This window comes from Crotalus tigris, unplaced genomic scaffold (genome assembly GCF_016545835.1).
Source record: "Crotalus tigris isolate CLP2741 ecotype Arizona unplaced genomic scaffold, ASM1654583v1 scf7180000017658.5313226, whole genome shotgun sequence".
Lineage (NCBI taxonomy): Eukaryota > Metazoa > Chordata > Lepidosauria > Squamata > Viperidae > Crotalus > Crotalus tigris.
This window is the reverse complement of record NW_024096545.1, coordinates 2,382,660-2,410,377: the sequence shown is the minus strand read 5'-3', so window position 1 is coordinate 2,410,377 and position 27,718 is coordinate 2,382,660. Positions and strand designations below refer to the sequence as shown.

General features: G+C 37.7%; 1 protein-coding gene across 4 annotated transcripts in view; it reads right to left on the bottom strand.

Annotated features, from left to right (window-relative positions):
- FARP1 (FERM, ARH/RhoGEF and pleckstrin domain protein 1) overlaps positions 1 to 27,718 on the bottom strand; it is a 180,583-nt gene that overhangs the window by 69,594 nt on the left and 83,271 nt on the right. For all 4 annotated transcript variants that reach the window (XM_039335738.1, XM_039335736.1, XM_039335739.1 and 1 more), the window contains 3 exons: positions 9,163 to 9,267; positions 3,426 to 3,468; positions 1,143 to 1,221 (listed from right to left, as the gene is read on the bottom strand). In XM_039335738.1, coding sequence (XP_039191672.1) covers positions 1,143 to 1,221; positions 3,426 to 3,468; positions 9,163 to 9,267 — 227 coding nt within the window. The remainder of the gene's footprint in view (positions 1 to 1,142; positions 1,222 to 3,425; positions 3,469 to 9,162; positions 9,268 to 27,718) is intronic.

The following is a 27,718-nucleotide window of genomic DNA, read 5'->3' as shown; positions in this document are numbered from 1 at the left end:
CATTAGGGTTATCAGGTGGGGTCTTTCTCTGAAAACCTGATACATTATTTACATATAAAGTGTGCCTGTATCTTTGTGGTTCTAGCACCTTGAAATATCTTCTTTATGGAAGTCTCACTGCTGACACTATTAGAATATTTGTGGTGTCCAGTCAAGCATCTCCCCATTTTTGTGTAAACTTTTTTAAAGTTTCCATTTCTAAATATTTAATTTTTATGTTATTATTTGTAATTCTGAATGTGTATATTGTTCATATAACACTAATTTATCCTTACAAGAACTGTAACTATAACCAAAACATTTTTTGCACAACAAACTTCACAAAATGTTTTTACAAATTATAAGCACCCTAGATTATTAATTTCACAACTGTGACCATCAATTTAGCCCTATTAGAGGAGGGGAAAATACTACCAGATACTTCAGTCAATGATGAAGTACAATTTTCATTTCTGCATCATGAAAAAAACTGTCTTTTCATTGTTATTAGAGAACACCATTTGACTTAGTATTTTCTTTGAAAGATGTCATAAGATCCAAAGATTCGGCAAGGAATACCTTCGTACAATCACTCCGTTGATTTTGAGAGTAATAGGAAATCTCCCTGCCATCTCTCAAGCTCTGATTTCTCTATGCAGAGAGTGAGAGAATGGACACAGCTGTGGACAGACATTATTCAGCAGAAGGTTACTTAAAACATGGAAAATCAGGGGTAGGAAAAGGGACGGAAAAAAATCAGTGGGGATAAAATCCTCAGTGAATGCATACTGGTAAGAGCAGCCTTTCCCAATTAACTACTCTTCAGATGCCAGTGACTAATCTAGCATGCTGGGTAACAGCAATATGAAATAAACAATTATGGATTAAATTATAATATTAGCAAGTGCTGACAATTCATTTTAAAATATGAAGATACTGGGCTACGGAAATAAAAATCAGCTCTATTCCCAGTTAAAAAATAAATCTGAATATAACAACAGAACAAATTAAACCAAATTTTAGATCAGTCATTCGAAAGCCTGGAATCCTTTCAAGTAAACTCCTGACCTCACTTTAAAATGGTTTATTTTAAAATTTGGTATGAATATTTCCATTCTTGTTAGGTTGATGAAGAGGAACTTAAAATGGATGCTTACACCAACCTTGTTAATTCTTCTTGTAGCTGAGCATGATCAGGTGGGAAGAATTTTACCACAAATTTTAGAATGACATGCTTAGGTCCTAAGAGACAAATTGAAGGACAAAAGTCATGAAGTTATTGTTTACATATATTGCATAAAATTATTTCATCCATAGTATGTCTTTAGAAGTGACTGAATAATGTAATATTAGTAAAAAGTTAACCAATGCAAAATCAAATATAATATTGACTAAACCAAACTATGTCTCAGACTGAAATGGAGAGAGCAAAAGAAATGTAGCCACTGTTTTAATAATTCTAGGATCTTACTTGAAAAAACAATAGTCAATTTTTTGCAGGGCAAACCAATTTATATGAAATTATCTTGCAAATACTAATCTCTGATTTTTGAGATTTTTAATAATCAAATAATAATTTGTAATATCTTAAAAAATATTCTGATGGTTAGGGTTTTATTGCTTCAAGTCATTCTTGACTCCTGGTAACTTCCTGGACAGGTTCCTGCAGTTTTTCTGGCCAAATGGAGGAGGAAATTTGCATTACCTTCTTCTTCCTATGGCTGATACAGTATGATGGCCCAAAGTCATCCAGTTGGTTTCCTGTCTAAAAGGGGATTAGAACCTATAGTCCTCCATTTGTTGTGGGAGTCTTGTGCTTTAGCCACTATACTTTAATTGACTTAGTATTAAAACAAAAATGTAAGTGGTAAGACATTTTTATATACTATCTCCCCTATAATGCAGCTAATGGGACCATCTGATATCTAGTATTTGCATACATTTTTCATAAATCATAAATGTCTAATATAGAAACATGAACTTCAGTCTCTGGTTTTTCTTTCAAACTTTATACAGAGGAGCTATCTCTGTTTTATTCAAGGAAGATTTATTTCTCTGATTCTTTGTATGAAGTCACACTTTTCTCATATTAGTTTACGTGGGAAGAAATACGACTTCAAGAAACTAAAATTTTGAAGTTTGTTTGAAAATTGTGCCAAATTGAACTCTTTTTTATGGATATAGGCAATTTTTGACTACAGCATAATCTAGGTCAGGGCTTTTCAACCTTTTCATCCATTGTACCACTTTTAGGATATGGCAATATCCAAGTACCACCAGTCACCTAGCAAAGTGTCAAAAACTTGATGACCCCCCCCCAAAAGGAAAAAAAGTGATAAAGTATGGGTAGTCCTTTACTTACAACAGTTCACTTAGTGACTGTTTGAAGTTACAATGGCACTGAAACAAGTGCCCCCCACGCCACAGCCGAGCAAGACACCTGCCTGCCCGCCCGGCCGCGCTCTTCCTCCTGTCCAAGGCCCCTAATATGACCATCAATATTCTACTTTGAAAACCATATAGTTAATCAGGTATTTGTAAGCCTCATTCTTTGGTCCTAACATGGTCCTTAATAATTAATAATCACCTTGTATTCTTCCCCTTTGTTTTAGTTTTTTAACCTTAGCACTTTATATGAGAATTCCATCAAATATTAAATTCCAAGGTAGTAGTACAGTGGTACTCAACTGCTTTGAAATTTATAGAATTTGGTACTCAATGCATTTTGATGAGAAAACTTTGTCCCAGTACTCATTGCTTACTTGGTAGTCAATGCACAAAGTTAGAATTTGTCAGTGTCGGCTGCCTTGTGATTCGCTACATTATTCCTTTTGGGAATAAGGAATATTTTCACTGTAGGAGAAAATATGTGAAATTTTGTTTTGGCTATATGCTATTTATACTTGTTCTTCTTCTTTAATCTACATAGACAAAAAACGCTCTGCTCAAAAAATTCAGACTACCTAGTTCCTGAACTAAATATTTAAGTGATTAAAAGGAAAATGTACAATTAACAAACTTGTATCACTATTGTTACTCAGGATTGGTTTAGTAAAGATATTACTAGAAGTAAACCTTGCCTAAGTTTGTATGCTGTAATAGGCAGAAAGACAGAAGGTGAGGTCCAATAAATATACAGTATTCAAAAATAACATTTTTTTCTCTCCTAAATCAAATAAATTCTGGTGTTAACTGATACTCTTTGTCCTAACCATCTGCTAAAAGGACAGGTGCATCTAATCTTCTTTATCTGGCACATTTTTATACTCCAACATTCTCAAACATTTATAGTCAGGGCAATGTTCAAATATGGCCTAAGCATGTAAAATTCAATTATACATATTATTTTGTCTATACATTTAATAGTTCAAATAAAATCAGGGAAGGCTAAGTATTATCTGAAACTGGATCTATATTTGTACCAAAAGAAAACTGTCAACACATACTTTTGATTTGTTTTATGATAGGTTTCAAAAGATCCAGCCAAACCTGGGGGAAAAGAAAGGATACAATCACTGATGCAGCTAAAACAAAAAACAGAGCTCTGCAGTTTAATTTCTAACCCAATCATTCCTAGATTGCATCATTTTACCAGATCTGAACTGTATAAATTCAGATGATCAATGGATATTGCATTTGGCAATCATCGTAGTTTTTTCCAAGTTAGATTTCATAGCCCTATTTTAAGATGAAGGAGAAGACAGCTAATTTCATTGGACAGAGTGCAATCAGGACAGGAGACACAAATCTGGATTACAAACTCAAGGAGTAATCATACACATAGTAGGATATAAACTGTACTAAACTAAAATGTGTTAACAATAGTGATATCTTGCCAAAAAAACCCCAAACTAATTATAGCATGATCTATTATCCACACAACTACTAAAATTAAACAAAGAGAACCCAATTAAACAAATGAGTCAAAAACATTTTACTTGTTCGTTTATTTATTGAGGAAAATGATCCAAAGTTGCATATAGGTGTGTGGTTGAATAATGTGAACCTTTGCTTTTAGTAACTGTGCTCCCCTTTGGACAGCAATAATTGCAACTAAAAGTTTCTGATAATACTTGATCAGTCCTTCATTGATTTGGAGGAATTTTAGATTCAACTCTGAAATGTGGGTGGGTTTCTTTGCATGAACTGCCTGCTTCAGGTCTTTTAACAATATTTCTCTAGGGTTATTAAGATCAGGACTTTGATTTGGTATTCCAAAACATTAACTTTCTTCTGCTTCGTTGGTTATACAACTTGTGTGTTTTGGGTTACTGTTTTGCTGAATGACCCACTTCTTCTTAAGCTTCAGATTACAAACATCCTATAGAATTGGTTGGAACAATTCAGAATTCAAAGTTCAAAGTTCCATCTTGGTTTACAGACCATGATACTGCCCACCATGATACTAATCCCAATACAAATGGGATAAGGTTCTCCTGCTGGAATGCAGTATTTGCCTTTCACCAAACACAACAAGCCAAAATTTCTAGTTTTAGACATTACCTGGGCTCTTGAAAACATCTCGGAATTATTACAATGATGTTGAATTGTCTCCTTTTTTATACAATCAGCATGACAGTGGACTGGTGGAGTTCAAACTCTCAGGAAATCTTTTCTAACCTGATGAGCATCAACCAGGGTATTTTGGAGGTCTCAAGAAATGTTCATTGTTCAAGCCATGACACACTGCACAAACCGATGCAGGCCACTTTAGCTGACTGTGTTCAACAGGTCAGTGGTTCAAATCTCACCGGCTCAAGGTTGACTCAGCCTTCCATCCTTCCGAGGTAGGTAAACTGAGGACCCAGATTGTTGGGGGCAATGTAAATATATACATACATTGCTTACTGGTGTACACCGCTCAGAGAGTGCTTGCACTTAAAGCGGTATATAAGTCTCATAAATAAATAAATAAATAAATAAATAAGAGCAGTCTGATAGTAAACAGCCATAATTCTGTTCTTTAAATAAGGCAGAATCTCCCACACTCATACCTGATTAACATCAGGTAATCATCATTTGATTAAAATACTAATTTCTCGACTTTCAATTTGATGTCACAGCGTGACGGATGCAGGAAGACAGGGCTCCACCTTCTGCGTTCGATTTCGCCCCGCTGGGGACCCTAAAAAGGGTCAAAAGTCATCCTGAAGAGGTGACGAAGGAGGGGACCCTTGCTGATCACGGAAGGGCAGAGGTCCTTCCTTTTGATCTGAGGAAGTTCTCCAAACTGGCGGGGGAAAGACTGGCTACATTTGTGTAGACAATCAGACAACCGAAGGAAATAAGCACTAATGAGAACTTTTGAGCAACGTGGATAAAACTGGGTGACTCTATCCTCTCTTTATAACTATAAGACTTTTTCCTGGAAAAAACTGCCCAAAGCAAAGAATCCTCCCCGATGAGAAAGGGAAAGGGAATTTCTGCCCCATTCCCCCAGGAAAAAAAGCAGCAGACTAACTGCTTGGGGGAAAATGGAGAAAATTATAAGATTAATTTGGAATCAATATAGATATATAGCCTTGAAATTTGGGGACTAAAAGTGCTTTTGAGACTTTTTTTAGAAAAGAGACTTGAAAAGCTTGCAATATAAGTTTGAAGCTGGAAGAAGGCGTTAACGACATCTAGTGGCGAACCATGGCACTACAACTTATTATGCTTAAAGGAAATTTGGCCTGAAGCCCAGACTCAGATAAGACTTTAGGTGTCCTTGGAAGGGAAAAAAAACCTCTTGGGCTGCTTATCTGCATGGCAGAGACAATAATCTATTTTGAAATTGGCCTGCTTGGATTATGAATATAAATAAAAACTGACTTTCAGAGCTGTGTCATGGAACTATTCCCCTGTAGAAGAAATAGGCATGACTGATTGAGATGATGGAACACTTTGGATTATAAACTTTTGATTGATGAATAACTTTTAATTGTTTATTTTCTCACTGGACAGAAAGGATATGTTTTTCATTGGACAGAAAATCTGGACTTTGCTTATATTTGTTTAGGGGAGGCCTAAGGATGGACTGACAGGCTGGCTGGATAATTTGGAGTTCAAATGACAATTGACTGAAACTTTTTAAATCTCAAAATAGATTGGACTATAAAGATGACATACAAAAACAAAATGGATGTTCCACACTTAGTCTTAAATGGTAAAAAAACATCTCTAACATTTGTTTCCAAAACCCCCAGCTTCACATACCAACAAAAAATGTTGATGAATCTCAGAAAGAAATTCTTTCGATGTTGAAATCAATACAAGAGACAATTGTCTTAGCTCATGATGAGACTAAAAATAAGGCAAAGGAGATAAAAGAACAACTTTCTAATCTAAACTTACAAATTCAGAAAATGACTACAAAAGGGGAATTAATAACCCAGAAAATAGAAGGAAAATTAGAGGAAGCAGATCCAAAGATGGAGGACCTAAAGGAAGGAATTAACAGAGAGACTCAGACAAACGAAGAATTAGAAGATGCAGCGATAATGCCGGAAATTGAAAAGTTATCTTACTTGTCAAGATCTCAGATCACATTTGAGGATAAGGAAGAAGAGCTGACTGAATGGAAGATAAAGCTGTCAGGAGAATTGTGGAATATTGGAGGAGGGAGGCGGTTTAATTAATATAAATGGACTGAGTGTTCTTCCAAAAATACTTTAGTCAAATTGTCTTTCTTACTTCAAACAATATACACAAAAATAGGGGAAGAACTACTTGAGGACTCAAATGCATTGACTTGGAAAGTTAGTTAGCAAAGGAAGAAAGCCAGAGTAAGACTGAAGAAAATAGAGATTTTGATCCATTAGATAGGATATTATGTTATTAAAAAGATGTTCAACATGGCTAATAAAATAGATAATTGTTAGAAATAAAAGTATTACTATAACTAGAAAGATAGGATATGCAACTAGAATACTATATTTTGGTATGAGAAGGGAAATATGAAAATGCCAAGAGGGTCTGAATAAGGGAAACTTTTGGTTACCCAATATAATTTACTATGAGAAAACTATAAGTGATAGAGATGGGATATTATATTATTAAACAGATGTTTGAATATGGTTAAGAAAATAGATAACTGTTAGAAATAAAGGTATTATTATAACTAGAAGGATAGGATTTCTAACTAGAATATTATATTTTGTTATGAGATGGGAAATATGAAAATTTTAAAAGGGTTTGAATAAGGGAAGCTTTTGGTTATCCAAATATAATATATTATGAGAAAAATATAAGCAATAGAGATATTTTGAACATTGATGGGAATTTTTTTTTTTGAAAAAGCGGGAAAAACAGGATACTGATGGAACAAATGAATTTTAAGTGCAAATCCAATTGAGATATGTTTTGGCTAGAAAAATTATAAACTGATGTTACTGATATTATGTATAATACCATAAAAATGAGATGAAGATGCCTATATTTAATTGTATATATATTAACAGTAACAAGAATTGTATTTGCCCAGTGTGGAAAAATGCATATGACCGGAAGAAGAGAGGACCAAAGAAACATTGGATGGTGTACTATTGGAACTAGACTGAGAAAGTTAATATGCACCACTGAATTACCAATGGACCCAGACAACATGTTTATTAAGTATTTATTATTGTAAAATTAGAAAATTAATAAAATGTTTACAATAAATAAATAAATAAAATACTAATGTCTCCTTCAAATAAGCTCATATTCCAAGAGGTTGACATACTTTTGCCACAAGATATAAAAATATATATCTTTGGATCATTTTTTTCAATAAATAAATGAACAAATATAATGTTTATGATTCATTTATTTAATTTGGTATTATTTTTTTTTAATACTTGTGTGAAGAACAGATCACTTTCACATCATATTTATAGAGAAATATTGAAAATTCAAAGAGTTCACAAACTTTTAAGCACCACTGTATATTGCATTCATACTAATGTATTTGTGGATGCAATACACACACAGAGAGATTCCCATAGAGTTAAATATGTTTAACTCCTAGATAGTAAAAGGGCAAACTTTTTTCTCAAAAAAAGAAATCTCACTTTTATCTTGAACAAGAGGGCTTGAAAGAATCATACATTTATTCACGTTAAATTTGAATAGCTCTTCATTATACCAAGTTAAAAGCATATATCCTCATTTCAGAAAAATAGCCTCAGGACCCACAACAACAACAACAATAATATATTGTGTGTAAGTTCTAGACCATTAATACATTTTGATTATTTTGAGGAAAAAACAATTATTTTAAAATTGTTTTTGTTAGCCAATAAAAACTTCTATGTCTTAGTCATTTATATTCATATGTGAAAAATCAGTTTTTAGGTGTTTTTTTTTTAAAAAAAACAGATCTTGGTGTTTCTTGGTTCTATTAATGTTATGTTTTGAACTTCACATTTGGCACGCTGAAAAATGTGTGCATGGCCAAAGAATGACTAAAATGACTAAAATATAATCCAGTTACAAAATGACTGTAATATAATCCAGTTACAATTGCATGGATACCCAACACAGGAGTGGAAAGCTTTACCATGTTATTTCTGGCACAGAGATGATAAACTCAGAAAAAAAACTGCACAGATTACACTCCTCTATAGTAGCAAGTGACCCTCTCTTACAAAAGCTTAAAATACAGAACAATTGTCAAGGTACAACAGATTTGTTTTCAGTAGAAGAGAGGAAAAAAAGGACAAACACATGTTATTTTCATAATGTTAAACATAATGAACTGGATAGCTATCACTCAGTCCATCATTAAATATCTTTCCATCAAGACTGGATTTTTGTTCTTGAAATAATAAAAAAACCCTGTCCAATAGATATGTGCACACATTTTAGTAAAACAGAAGTGTAAATTCTGTAGTCTATAATAATATGTTTTACTCTACTGCTGTGTATATTATTTATGGACAAGCATATTGCACATTTGTGATTGATTAATTGTGATGTGTTTGATGGAAAGCTGCAATTACACTGTCTATTTTAGATAAATTTTGTATACAACTTTCCTCATCATCACGTAGCTAGGAAACAATGTTTACTCATATGCTCTTGCATATCTACTTTGCTTTCAAGTGAGTAAAACTAGAAAATATTTTATGGCAGATAGGAAGTGGCAAACTTTTAAGAGCATGAACAGATTATAAAATGATATCATGGGAGAGATGATTTAGGCAAAATATCTTTACATACCATGACCTTCTTATGATCCAGAAACTCAAGGCCAAAATAATCACCTTCAACAAGATTCAGATGGTTGCAGACTGCATCCAATAAAATCTTTCCGGGAGCTCTTTGCTGCATTGAAGAACAAATATTATATATAATATATGTAAAAATGAAAAACCCACATTAAAAATCCATTTCAAATTCAAATTATTTTGTCTTCTCACATATAGGCGAGTAGATAACAAAATCATGTTTTCCTGTGCACAGTCTATTTTTAGGTGAATGTCAAAGTATTGAAGGCCCTATGGTGTCTCTGCTTTACTTTATAGTAGAATGAGTTAGTTGAAGAGTGGAGAGGAAGGCACCAGGTAGGCTAGCTGCATACTCTTCCATTTAGTTCTTCAGCTGCTAGGTAGCTATTTTCCCTCTAAGAAATAGGAGGGAAAAGTACCACTAATTTCTAAGTTTGAAATTTACACACACACACGCACACACACACACACACACACACACACACACACACACAGATAAAAAGGGAACAATTGCAACAATAACCATGAAAGAGATTCTAGATTCCCCACTATAATAATCTGAATTTTAGCATATTTTTAATCTCTTCTCCCAACTCTTTTTGTTTTTTTGTTTTGGAAAACATAAATTTCCATTTCAGATAAGCCTGTTGACAATGTACCGTAAATGCTGGCGTATAAGGCGACTTCCGCGAGCGCTGAAATCGGCGCCAAAGACGGGGGTCGTCTTATACGCCGAGTCGTCTTATACGCCGGAAATACTGATAGTTTCCGGCGTATAAGACGACGTTCTAGGAATGTTGTTGTTGTTGTTAATTGCGAAGTCGTGTCCGACCCATTGCGACCCCATGGACAACATTCCTCCAGGTCTTCCTGTCCTCTACCATCTTCTGGAGTCCATTTAAGTTCACACCTACTGCTTCAGTGACTCCATCCAGCCATCTCATTCTCTGTCGTCCCCTTCTTCTATTGCCCTCAATCTTTCCCAGCATTAGGCCCTTCTCCAGTGAGTCCTTCCTTCTCATTAGGTGGCCAAAGTATTTGAGTTTCAACTTCAGGATCTGGCCTTCTAAAGAGCAGTCGGGGTTGATCTCTTCTAGGACTGACCGGTTTGAACGCCTTGCAGTCCAAGGGACTCGCAGGAGTCTTCTCCAGCACCATAGTTCAAAGGCCTCAATTCTTTTGCGCTCAGCCTTTCTTATGGTCCAACTTTCACAGCCATACATTGCAACTGGGAAAACCATGGCCTGGACTATGCGTACTTTTGTTGGCAGGGTGATGTCTCTGCTTTTTAGTATGCTGTCTAGATTTGCCATAGCTTTCCTCCCCAGGAGCAAGCGTCTTTTAATTTCTTGGCTGCAGTCCCCATCTGAGGTGATCTTTGAGCCCAGAAAAATAAAATCTGTCACTACCTCCATTTTTCCCCATCTATTTGCCAGGAATTGAGAGGGCCAGATGCCATATTTTGGTTTTCTTAATGTTGAGTTTCAAGCCAACTTTTGCACTCTCCTTCACCCGCATCAAGAGGCTCTTTAGTTCCTCTTCACTTTCTGCCATTAGAGTGGTATCATCTGCATATCTTAGGTTGTTGATATTTCTCCCGGCAATCTTAATTCCAACTTTTGATTCATCTAGCCATGCCTTTCTCATGATGTGCTCTGCATATAAGTTAAATAGGCAGGGCGACAGTATACAGCCTTGCCGGACTCCTTTTCCAATTTTGAACCAATCAGTGGTTCCGTGTTCGGTTCTCACTGTTGCTTCTTGACCCGCATATAGGTTTCTCAAGAGACAAATGAGATGGTCTGTACTCCCATCTCTTTAAGAACTTGCCACAATTTGTTGTGATCCACACAATCAAAGGCTTTTGCATAGTCAATGAAGCAGAAGTAGATGTTTTTCTGGAACTCCCTAGCTTTCTCCATGATCCAGCGTATGTTGGCAATTTGATCTCTAGTTCCTCTGCCTCTTCGAAATCCTGCCTGTACTTCTGGTAGTTCTCGATCCACATACTGCTGGAGTCTAGCTTGTAGGATTTTAAGCATAACTTTACTAGCATGTGAAATGAGTGCAATGGTGCGATAGTTTGAACATTCTTTGGCATTGCCTTTCTTTGGAATTGGAATGTAAACTGACCTTTTCCAATCCTGTGGCCACTGTTGAGTTTTCCAAATTTGCTGGCAAATTGAGTGTAGCACTTTTACTGCATCTTCTTTTAAGATTTTGAATAGCTCAGCTGGAATACTGTCACCTCCACTAGCTTTGTTGTTGCTCAGATTTTCTAAGGCCCATTTCACTTCACATTCTAGGATGTCTGGTTCGAGGTCAATGACCATCTCATTGTGGTTATCTGGGATGTTAAGCTCATTCTTGTATAGTTCTTCTGTGTAGTTTTGCCATCTCTTCTTAATCTCTTCTGCCTCTGTTAGGTCTCTGCCATTTTGGTCCTTTATCATGCCCATCTTTGCATGAAACGTTCCCTTCATATCTCCAATTTTCTTGAAGAGATCTCTGGTCCTCCCTGTTCTGTTGTTTTCTTCTATTTCTTTGCACTGTTCATTTAAGAAGGCATTCTTATCTCTTCTAGCTACTCTCTGGAATTCTGCATTCAGTTGTGTGTATCTTTCTCTTTCTCCTTTGCCTTTCGCTTCCCTTCTTTCCTCAGCTATTTGCAAAGCTTCCTGAGACAGCCATTTTGCTTTCTTGCATTTCCTTTTCTTTGGGATGGTTTTAGTTGCTACCTCTTGTACAATGTTGCGAACTTCCATCCATAGTTCTTCAGGCATTCTGTCTATCAGATCCAGTTCCTTAAATCTATTTGTCACCTCTACTGTATATTCATCAGGAATATGATTTAGTTCATACCTGAGTGGCCTAGTGCTTTTCCCTACTTTTTTCAATTTAAGCCTAAATTTTGCAACGAGAAGCTCATGATCTGAGCCACAGTCAGCTCCTGGTCTTGTTTTTACTGACTGTATAGAGCTTCTCCATCTTTGGCTGCAGAGTACATAGTCAATCTGATTTCTATGTTGACCGTCTGGTGATGTCCATGTGTAGAGCCGTCTCTTGGGTTGTTGGAAAAGAGTGTTTGTTATGACCATCGTATTCTCTTGACAAAATTCTATTAGCCTGTGCCCTGCTTCATTTTGTTCTCCAAGGCCAAACTTGCCTGTTATTCCGGTTATCTTTTGGCTTCCTACCTTAGCATTCCAATCCCCCATGATGATAAGGACATCATTTTTTGGTGTTAATTCTATAAGGTGCTGTAGGGCTTCATAGAACCGGTCAATTTCATCCTCTTCAGCACCAGTGGTTGGGGCATAGATTTGGACTACTGTGATATTGAATGGTTTGCCTTGGATTCGAATTGAGATCATTCTGTCATTTTGGGGATTGTATCCCAGTATTGCTTTTCCTATTCTTTTATTGACTATGAAGGCTACTCCATTTCTTCTGAGGGATTCTTGCCCACAGTAGTATACCTGATGGTCATCTGAGTTAAATTCACCCATTCCTGTCCATTTTAGTTCGCTGATTCCTAAGATGTCGATGTTCATTCTTGTCATCTCTTTTTTGACTACGTCTAGCTTGCCTTGATTCATGGATCTTACATTCCAGGTTCCTATGGAGAAAAAATCTTTACAGCATCGGACTTTCCTTTCACCACCAGATATATCCACAGCTGAGCGTCCTTTCGGCTTTGGCCCAGTCGCTTCATTCTTTCTGGTGTTACTAGTACTAGCCCTCTGCTCTTCCCCAGTAGCATATTGGACACCTTCCGACCTGAGGGGCTCATCTTCCAGCGTCATATCTTTTTGCCTTTTAGTACTGTCCATGGGGTTTTCATGGCAAAGATACTGGAGTGGTTTGCCATTTCCTTCTCCAGTGGATCACATTTTGTCAGAACTCTCTTCTATAACCTGTCCGTCTTGGGTGGCCCTGCACGGCATAGCTTATAGCTTCATTGAGTTACGCAAGCCCCTTCGCCACGACAAGGCAGTAATCCATAAAGGGGTCTAGGAATACGGCCCGGCTATAAAGACGGGGGTCGTCTTATACGCCGGGTCGCCTTGTACGCCGGCATTTACGGTACTGTAATTGTAAACTATCCTATATAAACCTTGAGGCATCCGTGCTGACATTGAGGTTTTCAGGATTCACCATAAAAGCCTATGCCCTATGTAAATTTGTTCAGATGTAATTCCCAGTATTTAGTTCTGATTATTTTCCTGCAGTTATGTTTAGAATTTCAGCCAAAATATTAGATAGATAAATGTCTATGGAGATTCTCAGTCATCCAGGTCACAGTAATTCCAAAGATGCTTTTTTCACGAGGCAACTGGACTTTCTTGTTTTTTCTTTGAAGATGTTTCGCTTCTCATCCAAGAAGCTTCTTCAGCTCTGACTAGATGGTCATCTTAATGTTTCCATTCCCCATCATCCAGTCAGAGCTGAAGAAGCTTCTTGGATGAAAAATGAAACATCTTCAAAGAAAAATCAAGAAAGTCTACTTGCCTCATGAAAAAAGCTTCTTTGGGATATTAGCTAGATGATGATGATGATGATGATAATAATGATGATGATGATGACGACGATGACGAAGACAATGATGATGATAAAGTTGGAAGGGATCTTGGAGGTCATCTAGTACAACCCCCTGCTCAGGCAGGAAACCCTATACCAGGGGTAGGCAACCCAAAACACTCAAAGAGCCACTTGAATCCGTTTCCCACCAAAAACAAAACACCGGGAGCCGCAAAACCCTTTTGATATCTAAAATGAAGATAACACTGCATATATCCTTTTTTATCTTTATTATAGGTGTGTGTGTGTGTGTGTGTGTGTGAGAGAGAGAGAGAGAGAGAGAGAGAGAGAGAGAGAGAGAGAGAGAGAGAGAGAGAGAGTGTTTGTGTATGTGTATGTGTATACACACACACACACACACACATTAAAAATAAAAGTAAAAATATGACTCTTGGGAATATCCATACTATTAAAACAATGATCACCGAGAGAATGCTTTAAGAGAATAAAATTACATACACACACAGGTAAAAAAAGGATATATGCAGTGTTATCTTCATTTTAGATGTCAAAGGGGTCTCTCTCTCTGTGTCTCTCTCCCTCCCTCCCTCTCTGCCCTTGGTCTGCCACTCCTCTTCCCCCACTCTCTTTCTTTCTCTCTCTTTCCTCTCTCTCTCCCCCTCCCTCTCTCTCTCTCTTTCTCTCTCTCTCCCCCCCCCATCTGCTGCTCACCTGGCAAGCTTCAAGTTGTTCTCCAACAATCTCAGGGGTAGTCAACCTCGTCTCTTTTATGACTCATGGACTTCAACTCCCAGAATTCCTGAGTCAGCCTAGCTGGGCTAGCTAGCTCTCTCCTGCCCTTCCTGCTTCCTGCTTCCTGCAGAGACGCAGCAAAGGGAGGAGCTCCGCCCAGAAAGCTTTTCAGCTCCTCGGAGAACAATGTGAGTGCACTCTCTTTTACACATACACACACACACACACACACACACACACACACAAAACACACACAGAGAGAGAGAGAGAGAGAGAGAGAAGCAGGGAAGCGCAATTGCCTCTCTCTGTCTCTCTCTGAAAAGGCAGAGGAGGCTGGGAGCCACAGGGGAAGGCTCAAAGAGCCGCATGCGGCTCCGGAGCCGCAGGTTGCCGACCTGTGCCCTATACCACTTCAGACAAATGGCTATCCAGTCTCTTCTTAAAAACTTCCAGTGTTGGAGCATTCACCGCTTCTGGAGGCAGGTTGTTCCACTGGTTAATTGTTCTAACTGTCAGGAAGTTTCTCCTTAGTTCTAGGTTGCTTTTCATCTGCATTCTCCAGATTTCCTCATTCCATCCCTTCTTCTTAACACCCTCTTAGAATAAGGATCTTGATTCTTCTTTCATTGCACATTGCATTTTTAGACTCTATTATAGTACTTTCAAAGTTTGACTCACCCTAAAGAAATTCCGGATCAATAAATAAATGATCTGCTACTCTAGACTGTATGTGCTACTGCATGTGCTACATTCTTTAATGTGACCTTTTAATAAAGAAAGGATTGAGATGGAGGGGAAAAAAACTTGTAATGTTGATATAACACATGACCTTCAGGTTTTTTTTTAATCATCTGTTTCAAGTAAAAGAATTCTAAATGAAAATATATCATAACGTTGATCAGACTGAACTACCAATATTTAATAAGCTTTTAATGCAAGTAATTTCAGATAGATTTTTGAAAGCAAAGTTTTTTTGTAGCTATTGAATCATTATACTTCAGCAAAAATTCTTATGAATTTTGTAAAATTACCTTTTAAAATGGCAGTATAAATGCGATACTTAAAAAAGATATAGGCACTGATAAAGTCCCTCTAAAACTGTTATTTATTCTTTTAACATGATGTGCTGTGCTATATTTTTTCCTGTTTGAATCATCTCCATTCTTTCCAATGATCATAACTACAAAAATTTGCATGCTTTTTTTTGGTATTATTTTAAATATGGTCTGTTTTCCTATTTCTACAACCATACATTCATGGTGTTCTCCCACTTTGGTTCTGGCACTTCTGTTTCTTCTTTTGCCCAACAGAACATCTTGAGCTTCTTCAGTATATGTTATGTTGTTTCCAATTTTGGTTTCTCAGAGAATGTGTTCCCTTAATTCTTAAAGAAACGACATTGTACAACTTTTTCTTTCCTGCTCTTTTTCTCAATTTCATTCCTGCACAGATATTGATAATTTAACAAGCACAGAAAAGTAAACATCTGGAATATTTTTAGTCTAGTTTTTGATTCCTTGGCTTTATTTTCATCAAACTCCCTCACTTCTAATTAAAATATTGGTTGCTATTTGGGAATATATAAATGGATTATGGGGAAACTTCATGAATAATGTATAAATACACATTAAGGTCTAAGTATACTGATTTATTGCTACTCATACCTATGCACAGGAATTTTCTCAACTAATGGTTAGCACCTGCTAGGAGTTAGGTAAGGGTCAAGGAATTCAAGGAGGGTTAGACATAGTCCTCTGTGGCTATGCAAAGATTCTATGCTGATCCCTCTTTTAACTCCACCCCCAAGTTCTGCCAGTCCTTCCCCTACATCATTAGCATGAAAAGTGATAATAAATATTTTTGAAATCTTAGGCTTGTGATAAGCAAAGGCCAACTCTACTTCAAAGTTTGGATCTAATTTACTTCTCTCCATCTATCCACCAGTTGCTAAGCAATAAGGAGAACCAATAACAATATGAGTCTCATCATTAAGGCCATTACTCATCTGAGCATATTCAAAAGCATCCTTTCTTACTTGGAAATGGCAAGTAAGGTCAATAACAATGGTCCTGATAGATTACAAAAACAACACCCATGTATTCCTAAGAGCCTCTGAGCATTAAGGAAGAGGCCCAAAAGACCCACTATCATTAGCCAATTCTTATCATTCCAACAGGAAGGAAACAAGGTTGTCTGCTGATATGTTTGCATATAAAAAAGGAGGGATTGATCCTGACTTATTTGACTCCCCTCCACAAATGCCTTTGACTGAAAAGATGTTATCAACCTTGCCACTCACTAATGTCATCAGAGGAAATAATACATCAGTTGGAGGTGACATTTCCCTCCCTTTAACGGTACCCCAGAACTTGGCATCTCAAGACAGGCTGCCTTACCTACCAGGATGTAATGTTAGTGATTCTTTTGACACAGAGATCAATAAAAATTCGCATGGTGGTCTGCACTAATAGATGAAGTGACATTTATGCAACTTAATTGGAATGAAATATGTTAACACTCAAGAAGCAACCTGTACGATTTTAATTAACCTATTTTTAAAATTTCATTCCACCCCCCAAAAAAGTGCTGATTTTATAACAAGCATATTCATCTTCAACAAACAAGCCATTTGTTTTCCTTCCTCAATATTTCCTGACAGTACTGAAAAAAAAATGTATTCCCCTGGCCTCCAAGCTAGTCAAAAGTACACTACGTTCCTTCTTTCTTCACTAAACCTAAAACAAGTTTCAGAATGTTTATTAGGAAAACCTGAGATTCAATTTCATCGTCCGTAACTTCAGGGGAATAATATAATAGCACCATTCAGTTCAGTTTATCTATGCAGCAAACATAGTATAAAGAGACACTGCTAATTTCTCATTCATTCTTACCCCACGATATGCATCTGATGGACAAAAATTATTTGCTGTGTGTTTATTTTATACAGTCTATAGCCTAACCAAATGTCATAAATGATTTTTCTGTGTTCAAATCTTAGCCTATCTTTCTCTTGTCTCACTTTCTCTTTTGACTGATTCCACTATGATTACTGCGGTCACCTAAATCCAGCAATTAAATTATTAGAGGAAGTAACAGAGCTCTGACTATACAGAACTAAGGATAAATAAAGCAAGATAAAGTGGAGATAGCACAGCTGCTGCTGATATGCTTGTGTTTGTATTTCTCTCTCTATATGTATACACAAACACAAACACACACACACACACACACAGTATATTTGTGTATATGTATATATGTTTATTTATTGGTTCCCTTTTCATCTGATGCAAGAGTATAAATGAAATGTAATGCTTCATATCATGAATGTGTATTTTTCCTGTAAATAGCAGCAATGAGAGGGAAGAAATGACACCATGTCATATTTTGTACTAACTACAGATTGCTGGGAAATGGAAAAGGAAGGCCTGTACCATTGGAGCGGCTACAATAAACATGAAAATAAGTTAGAGATAAAAGCTAACCTCTGACTTCTCCCTTAGGGGCTGATACAAACTCCATTCATCTACATGCAATCATTCCATTTTTCACTAATCAGGCTGATACAGAAGCTTAAATGTCAGAGGAAATAGCATTTATTACCTCCCTACCCTACCCTCCCTGCTGAGGACATGAAAGAACCTTAAAATGTTGTTTTCACAAAGTCACAACATATGCAATCACAGAATTGTTGTTGTGGGTAAAATGAGAGAATGGAGTGCTATGAATGGTACCCTTGAGCACCTAATGGAAAGGCAGACTATAATTTCTTCCCAGTCTGTTAGAAGACTGAACTATGGATTTTACTGGCAGATTTGAATCAAAACTTTCAGTTGTTCCTGAACAGCTGCAAAGTACTACTGGAAGGTACACTTCATAGCAAAAGAAGCACCGGCTAAGAAAGAAGCTTTAAAACTTCCCTGTTCTAAACTCTGTTTCAAACTGAAAGTTTCACAACAACCAACCATCTAAAAGCTAAGAAACTAGATGAAAATACAATTTAATTCCACAGAATTCAAAAATATGGTTAGTAAACAATAGATCACCTTGACAATAAAAACTGGGGTGAAGTCCTATGGAATAGAATATTTATTAATAGGCAATTACATTACTTTTTTTTGAGTTGGAACATTTGTGCTCCATAAAGTTTATTGCAACTCTAAAACAAGTCCCAATTAAGCAAATACTGTTATCAGTCTGTCATTCGGCTTCTAGTTTTAACCTAGTTGCCCAGAGTCAGTCTGAATTTCTTTGGTCACCAAATGGAATGAAAAATAGATAAATAAATAATACAAATTAAGCCTCTTTGGAGTCTCCTGAATATACACAATCAGAAAGACAATCTTTGGAACTCAAGGAATACGCACAATCCCCAAACTGCCTTTTTTTCTGCAATCTCTTTTGAGAACAATGTTTCCTGCCATTATGAAAAACAAAAAAACCCAAATCCTAAAATGTGTTTATGATCCTTTCATGTACAAAACAACCTACCCTGAGGTAGAGGAAAACTATACAATCCCAAATCCAGAATATGAAACTGTTGCCCAAACCAAAAAATTGGACTGCAACTTCCTACATACATGATATCAGAGTAAGCACTGTTGAACAGATACCATATTATTTTTGAATAAATGCGCAAAGCACAATGCTAGTCTAGTCACATTTCTAATTCCTTTGAACCTATTTTCAGTATTAAGATTCTAGCCTTTGGAGGAGTACTTCTAAGAAAGAAACAGAAGTAGATTAGATAGCAAGGTCAAGATGCAGTATCCACCTCCCTCCTATGAGAAAGGAGGAGGAGGAAGAATTTGTTTCTTATATTTCCTGCCAATCTTAAGGGATTTCTGTTATAAAACCCTTATGAATACCAGCCTGGATTCTGGCCATTAAACTTATATACCAGTCTATCTTATGGACAGATTAATCAACATATCTATACTATTGTTGATAAATAAAGCTGAATATTCCTCCTCGTTCTTCCATCACTAATTCTGAGAACAGGACAAAGACTAGTTTTTCTACCCAATTTCACCTATTTCATTCATGAAGACCCAATAATAATTAGATATGCTACATTTAACTTTATGCAAGAACTCTAGGCACTCCTGGGATCTATCAAACGTAATCAGATTTATGTAAACAATTTGTTTATTGTAATTTCTGCAGTTAGATATTATTTATGAAGTTTTGTTATTATATCTGTATGTACTGATTACGACTTAAATGCAGTGTAAGCATTTGGCATACGTATGTAGAATGAAAACATTCTTCAGAAGATTGAATGGTTAGAAATAAAAGTTGGAAAAGTTAACTGATTGCACATAGAGCTTTCAGAAATTATAGCTAGGTAATGTAATCACTTGAATGCACCCCCAAGTTGTCTTAATTAAATGTATTTTTAGGACAAAAATACTTTTTTTCCTTTTTACTATCTAAGGAAGTTGTTATTTATTTATTTTGGAAAATTTATATAACCATCCACTCACTCATGGCAACTCTAGGTGGCTTACAGAAAATAAAAACACAATGTAGAAGAAATAAAAATAATAGAATAATAACCCCCACCCTCCCTTCGTCACAACAGACACTCAAATCAGCCACTTAATGGGCTCCATTCCACTCTGGCAAAATCACAACTTCAGGGGTTTCCGAAAGAGGGTCAGAGTGGGGACCAGTCTAATTTCTGGAAGGATGATGTTCCAGAGGGAGGGAGCCACCATAGAGAAGGCCCTTCTTCTGGGAACTGCCAGGAGTACCTCCTTAGGGGATGGGACCCGCAACATTCCTTGTCTCCCCGCTCTAGTGGGTCAGTTGGATGTGACTGCCAAGTGATAGTCCCTCAGTTATATACAGCAAGGCAGCTACATTTAAATGAGAATTATACAACTCCACTATTATTCATGAAAACAGGCCCATAAATGATTACTAATGCAATTATCTGCATCTGGAGGAGAATGGATGGATAGAATCTACTTCTGTGACTGACTTCAAAAATACTAGCTAAGCAACAGTTCCTTACATGGCTTCACATTACTGTTTTATTTGATAGCACCTAAAATTATATTTAGGGGACACAAATATGAATTTAAGACCTCCAAGATTTAAAATAAACAAGGTTGATGTACATCTAAAGATTGAAAAGATTAAAAAGCACCAAAATGTTCTGTATACTTTACTATAGCTTGTTCCTTAACTAAACATAACATAGCTCTTCCAGCAAAGTCCTCCTGCATTGAAAGAGGATTAGATACTTATGTTGTAACACTACAAGTAGTCCTCGACTTATAACAGTTCATTTAGTGACTGTTTGAAGTTACAATGGCATTGAAAAAAGTGACTTATGACCATTTTCACACTTATGACCTTTGCAGCATCCCCATGGTCATGTGATTCACATTCATTTTTATGACAGTTGCAGTGTCCTGGAGTTATGTGATCACCTTTTCAAATCTTCTGACAAGCAAAGTCAATGGGGAAGGTAGATTCACTTAACAACCATGTGGCTAACTTCACAACTGTAGTGATTTGCTTGACAAATTAAGAAAAGTCATAAAATGGGGTAAAACTCACTTAACAAACTTCTCACTTAGCAACATAAATTTTGGGCTCAATTGGGGTCGTAAGTCGAGGACTACCTGTACTGTTATAGTCTTTAGTGAAACACACTTTTGAGTAAACAGTCTAACAGTACTTCTCCAACTATTGCATAAATTGATGGATGTCTGACATGATGGTGTAACACAGTGGTTCTCAACCTTTTTAATGCCGCGACCCCCAACTGGTCGTAAGTCAAGGACTACTCAACCAGTCGTAAGTCGAGGACTACTCAACTGGTGCAGCACCGTTTGCAGAATGGGACTTTTGGCGGGCTTAGCAGGGCAGAGACAGCCTGGACAATTCCTATTGGCTTTTGAAAGCCAATAGAATTAGACTCTATTCAAGAGAGTCTATTCTATTGGCTTTCAAGAGCCAATAGAATAAAAGGGAGTAGCACAGCTAAGGAAAAGGGGGAAAAAATGGCAGACTGCGTTGTTTGGCGACCCCCGTGAAATGGTCGTTCGACCCCAAATGGGGTCCCGACCCACAGGTTGAGAACCACTGGTGTAACACTTTTCAAGTGCTGAGAAAGAGTTAATGCTGGAGAGGCTAGGAAGGTGAAAATAAACTTGAATTACTTGTGTGGTTACTAGGCAACTATGCAAACATCCTCTAATTACTTCTTGATCCCCCCCACCAGTTTTTTCTCAGCTGAACTATGCTCAAATAAACTGCAAAAAGTGTGCCATTGCTGTTGTTGCCTTCTAAAGGGGGAGGGGTGGGAACAGCTGCAAAGCAGTTCTTTTGCCTTCTCCTCCTCCTCCTCTTTCAACCTTGAGTCACCCTGTGAATAGTGTATTTACTCAGCAGCTGAGAGTAGATCAGCTTGCTAGCAAATCAAGCTGCTATCCCTAGAGCATTACTATTGTATAGTAGTGCAGAAATGGCTCGTGAGAAGCTAATACTGAATTAATGTCTGTGGAGATTCTCAGTAATCCAGGTCATACAGCAGTTGTCTCAAAGGTGCTTTTTTTTTTTTCAAAAGGCAACTGGACTATTTTTTCCTTGAGGAAAAGGAAGAAAACGTTTTCTTCTTCTTTCTCCTCATGGATGAGAAAAAAAACAGTCCCGTTGCCTTTTGAAGAAAAAAGCATCTTTGAGATAATACTGAATGACAGAATGAAAGAGTTGGAAGGGTCCTTGGAGGTCTTCTAATACTGCTCAGGCAGGAAACCCTATACCATTTCATTAATTAGATTTAATACTATGCTTCCAAATCCTAAGCAATATTAGGAAAAAAGTCCCATTTATAATGCTATGTTGTTTTTACTATGATTCATTTCTTCAATCACTCTAAATGGATTCAGTTCCAGTTGGACTGGACTGGCACTTGCAAAAAAAGACCCCTGGCTCATATACGAGGGCCATTCGGAAATAAACCTCCATTTGGTTGTCAATGACAGACACTCGCAGATACAGAACTTTTATTGTACACATTAGAAAACTACAATATTACATTACTTTTCAACATAATCGCCATTCAAACGGAGGCACTTGTCATAACATCTTACAAAGTTTGAAATTCCTTAATAATAGTTGCTCGGTGCCAAATCTGGGCTATAGTGGGGTAATCAAAAACATCCTAATGGAACTGCTTCAAAAATTCTTGGATGTGTCTTGAGTTTTCATAACGTTTCACAGTAGACTTCTGACTTGATGGTTGAATCATGCTCCATGAATTTCACTAGCAGTATTCCTTTGGCATATTCACATTTGGCGGGATTTTCTATGGCTCCATTTCTGGTGTAGTGCTGGTTCACAATAATGCTTGCCTGCACACCACTAGACGCACTCAAGAACTTTTGAAGCAGTTTCGTATACTCAAAGTTCTGTATCTGCAAGTGGACAACAAATACTATCCCTTTTGCATACAAATATTAACATATGTACAGTAAAACAGTTTGAACTTGAAACATCTCTATAGTGCAATGAAAGATGCTGTACCTATGTTAAATTTTATCCTATTGGATAATTTTTGATATAAATACATATACGTCCATCTACTAAAACAGTATTTTATCATTCTGCTTCCATACTAACATTGCATAATATAATAACAAACAAGTTGGAATAATTCCTGAACAGAGTTCAAATTTATAGTTATCTGCCTATCAGCCTTGCCCATCTAATGGCAACCAGATATGTTGGATTTCAACTGTTGTAAACCTTCATTCAAAGAGTTAGTTTGGCATAGTGGTTTATGGCACCAGGCTAGAAACTGGAAAATCATGAGTTCTAGTCCTGTCTTAGGCACAAAGTCAACTGGATGACCTGGAATCAGTGTCTCTCTTAGCCCTAGGAAGAAGGCAATGGCAAAGCACTTCTGAAAAAATTGCCAAGAAAACTGCAGGGACTGGTCCAGTGGTCACTAGGTCTGCCATCTCTCTTTCTCAATAGGTCACATGTATATATTTATGCTCAACAATAAATTTGATTCAATTTACATCCAATTGAAATTTGATATATCAGTCTTAAATAGTTTCTGGCATCCAGACTTTACTGTATTTCTGAGATTATTTAGGAACTAAATGCCATGTAAAATTTGTAAAGCTTTAAAAGGCAGCGGTTTCTTATACTACATCTGTTTTGGAGCAAAGTATTACAAAAGCTATTTCCTATCTCACTTTTTAAACTGCTTACGATATAGCAAAAACAAAAATGACAATAATGCTTTCTTGAACCTTATGGTTTCAGCAATTTTTAACTACCTTAACTATCATACAAGCAATCATATTCAAGAGTTAGCCGTTAAATTCATTTTATAATTCCCTCACCCATCCATTTATGCAGAATTTGCACAGTAAAAGCACCTTTAATCACCTGCCTCATTCTTTAATTCTTACATTCATTGCTGCTACTCCATTGTTTTTAAATGAATGATGTTCTTTTATAGTCTTATTTTAGTATATTGTTGCACTGTTGATACTTTATCCTTGTAAAAAAGAGTTAGAACATTGTGTTCTAACAATCGGTCAACAAATCAATAAAACTTGCAATGTTACATAGAAGTCCCAACTGTCTTGATCTTCTGGAAAATCATAAAGACCCAGATTTTCCTCCGGGCACTGAGCTAAGATCTTAAATAAGCCCAATACTGCATAGGCTTATTTTATGAGGTGAGACTGTTATATGGTATCTTTTATTATGATCAAGATTATTTTGAGAGTGGCTTCAATAGTGAGATGGGAAGCATATAAATTTAACAAATGTAATAAATATATATTTTAATTGTTTTGCTTTATAAAGGTTTTATTATATTGGGTTTGGGGGGGGGTTGCTTCCCAGAGTTCATATGTAAAATGAATGGCAATATACATTTTCAAACAATTCTCAAAATCTGAAAAGTAGCAGCAACTAATGTTATTATGTGAGACCCAATTACTGTATATCAAGTAGCTGGGTCTCATATATAGAGAGAATAGTGTTAATTGACTATATACCACACAGTAAATAACTCCTATCAGAGATGTTCTATAAACAGAGGTCCCCAGCCTTTTGGGAACCAAAGACCGGTTTCATGGAGAGAGGTTTTTCCGCAGACAGGAAGGTGCATAGTTTTGTGTGCTGCCTACATCCTGCAGGTGGAGCTTTGCTTGTTTGTGCGGACCGGTTGCTGGCATACCACGGTCCAGTACCGGTCCACGGACTGGAGGTTGGGAACCCCAGTTCTATAAGGACTCAAGCTGTGCTGCAGAGGGTCTTCTTACACCTGCCCTGCAAGTTGGTTAAAATGTAGGTAGTCCTCAATCTACCACCACAACTGAGATCAGAATTCCTGCTGTTAAGTAAGGCAGCTGTTAAATGAGTCATACCCAATTTTACAACATTTTTTGGCATGGTTGTTAAGCAAATCACTTGCAAAAGTTAACTGCAATAGCAATAGCACTTAGACTTAAATACCGCTTCACAGTGCTTTATAGCCCTCTCTAAGTGGTTTACAGAGTCAGCATATTGCTCCCAACAATCTGGCTCCTCATGTTACTGACCTAGGAAGAATGGAAGGTTGAATCAACCTTGAGCCAGCAAGGATCAAACTCCTGACAGTCAGCAGAATTAACCTGCAATACTGCATTCTAACCACCATGCCACACAATGGCTTAATAACTTAATGGTTTGTTAAGCGAATCTGGCTTCCCCCATTGACTTTTCTTGTTGGAAGCTGGCAATCATATGACCCCAGGACATCACAATCATCATAACATGCCAATTGCCAAGTGCCTGAATTTTGATCACTTGATGGTGGGGAAGCTGTAGGAACTACAGGTAGTTCTCAACTTACAACCATAATGGAGCCTGCCCACTATGATCATAAGTCACTACGGTAATAAAGTGGTCATTATGCAACTGATCTGATTTTACATTTTTTATGGCAGTTGTTAAGTAAATTACCATGGTCATGAAGTGCATCCATGGTTATTAAGCAACCAATTGTTTGCTATAGGGCTAAATGACCAATCGTAAGCTGAGAACTACCTATACTTTAAGACAAGAAAATGCTCATTAAGAACTGTAAGTTCTCTAGATTATTCTAATTATTTTCTAACATGAGGGAAAAATAGATCCATTCGGAAAATATCTTGACACAAATTTAATTAAATACACAAACCTGGTTTATGAATTAATCCAGGGTTTATTCCCACAAATTTTCTCCCAGTTAGGCATTCTAATTTATCATACTTGTTTTACATTTCTTTTGCTTTTGTTTCAAGCAGTCTTATTTCCCCCAATCGCTGAATGTTTGAAACTGAGTATACATACAAGTAGAAGAACAATATATTTTATCCTAATTTACGTATTTCTTTTCTATTAAATAGACCTTACATTTATACTATTACAAATTATTTTATCTTTTCAGTCTCATTCTTGTAAATACTATAAAAATAACAGATAAAAATAATTTTTAAAAAGCAGAAACAACATCTACTTACACAGAATTAATTAGTACTGTAATCCAAAAAGGGGGATTTCACTACTGCACTATTTGAAATCCTTGTTCTTCTTAAGTATTTATTTATCACTTCCACATACTTAGTATAGCTACTATCAGCTGGTAAAGTTGCAAATGTTTGCTAAACAAGCAAAGAGAGGAACAAAATGGGAGAAAAGGGGCGTTGGTCTTACCTGAACGCCTTTTCTCAGTACGGAGATGGATAATCCATGGATGGGTTTTCTCTGTCTGCCTGCTCTTGAGACCAAGTAGCCAAAGCTTGACACGCCCCCACTTCCTGTGGAGTCCATTCTTAACGAGGGCGAATTGGCTGATGATTGACGAGGTATTGGCTCTCAGCTCCCTACTAGCGGCCTGCTGGCCTTGGGGTGGGTGTGGATTATCCATCTCCGTACTGAGAAAAGGCGTTCAGGTAAGACCAACGCCCCTTCTCCAGTACAGGAGATGGATAATCCATGGATGGGACGTACCAAAGCCTCACTGTCCCAAGGGGTGGGAAACAGATAAGGCCGGTAGATTGATCTCTGAGACAACTTGCTGGAGGACCCTCCTACCAAAGGAGGCATCCGCCGATGCAAAGCGGTCTATCTTGTAGTGTCGTATAAACGGGGAAGGCGAGGACCATGTCGCGGCCCTGCAAACTTCCTCGATTGACGCCTGGGTAGCCCATGCCGCCGAAGTTGCAGCGCTTCGGGTGGAATGGGCTGTGAGATGACTTGGGGGCGGCAGGGATGATACATTGTAAGCTTCTGCGATACAGCTTCGGATCCACCTTCCAATGGTGCCCGCGGAAACTTTCCGCCCCAAGGTGCCCGCTTGGAAGGACACAAATAGGGCCTCCGATTTGCGGAAGGGTTCTGTACGCTTTATATAACGCCGCAAGGCTCTGCGGACGTCCAATGTATGCCACTGCCGCTCCCGGTCATGTGTTGGATTTGGACAGAAGTTTGGGAGAATTACTTCCTGTGTCCTGTGAAAGAGTGAATTCACCTTCGGTATGAAGGCAGGATCTAACCTAAGGACCACCCTGTCCTTGTGGAAAATGCATAGGTCGTTTCTGACTGACAGTGCGGCCAGTTCCGAAATTCGTCTGGCCGATGTGATGGCAATCAGGAACGCCACCTTTAGCGACAGGTGTCGCAAGGAAACGGTCGCCAATGGTTCAAATGGTGACCGAGTGAGTGCGTGAAGGACTCGCGGTAGTTCCCAGGACGGGTACCTGTGAATTACTGGAGGTCTGGTGTTATAGGTGCCCTTGATAAAGGCGCGGATCCTGGGGTGGTGAGCTAAGGGAACCGAATCCATGCAGGTGAGGAGGGTGGACAAGGCCGCCACTTGCCTGCGGATGGTCGCGGGGGCGAGGCCTCTGTCTAGTCCCTCCAAGAGGTAATCTACTATCTGAGGGATGTAGAGTTTGTGTAAGTCAAACTGCCGTTCCCTGCACCAAAGGCAAAAATTTTTCCAAGTGGAGTCATAAATGCGGTTTGTTGCCGGACGGCGTGAAGCTTGAATTATGGTAATGGCCCCGGGAGAGAATAGTTCCTGTGCCATTATCTGGCGCTCAAGTGCCAGGCGGTCAGTTGTAACCATTGGGGTTCCGGGTGACTGATGGTTCCCTGGTGTAGGGACACTTGATGAGGGGGAATGTTCCATGGGGGCGACTGAGACAGGTTCATCAGGTCGGCGAACCACAGTCTCTGTGGCCAATATGGTGCTACTGGGATCACTTCTG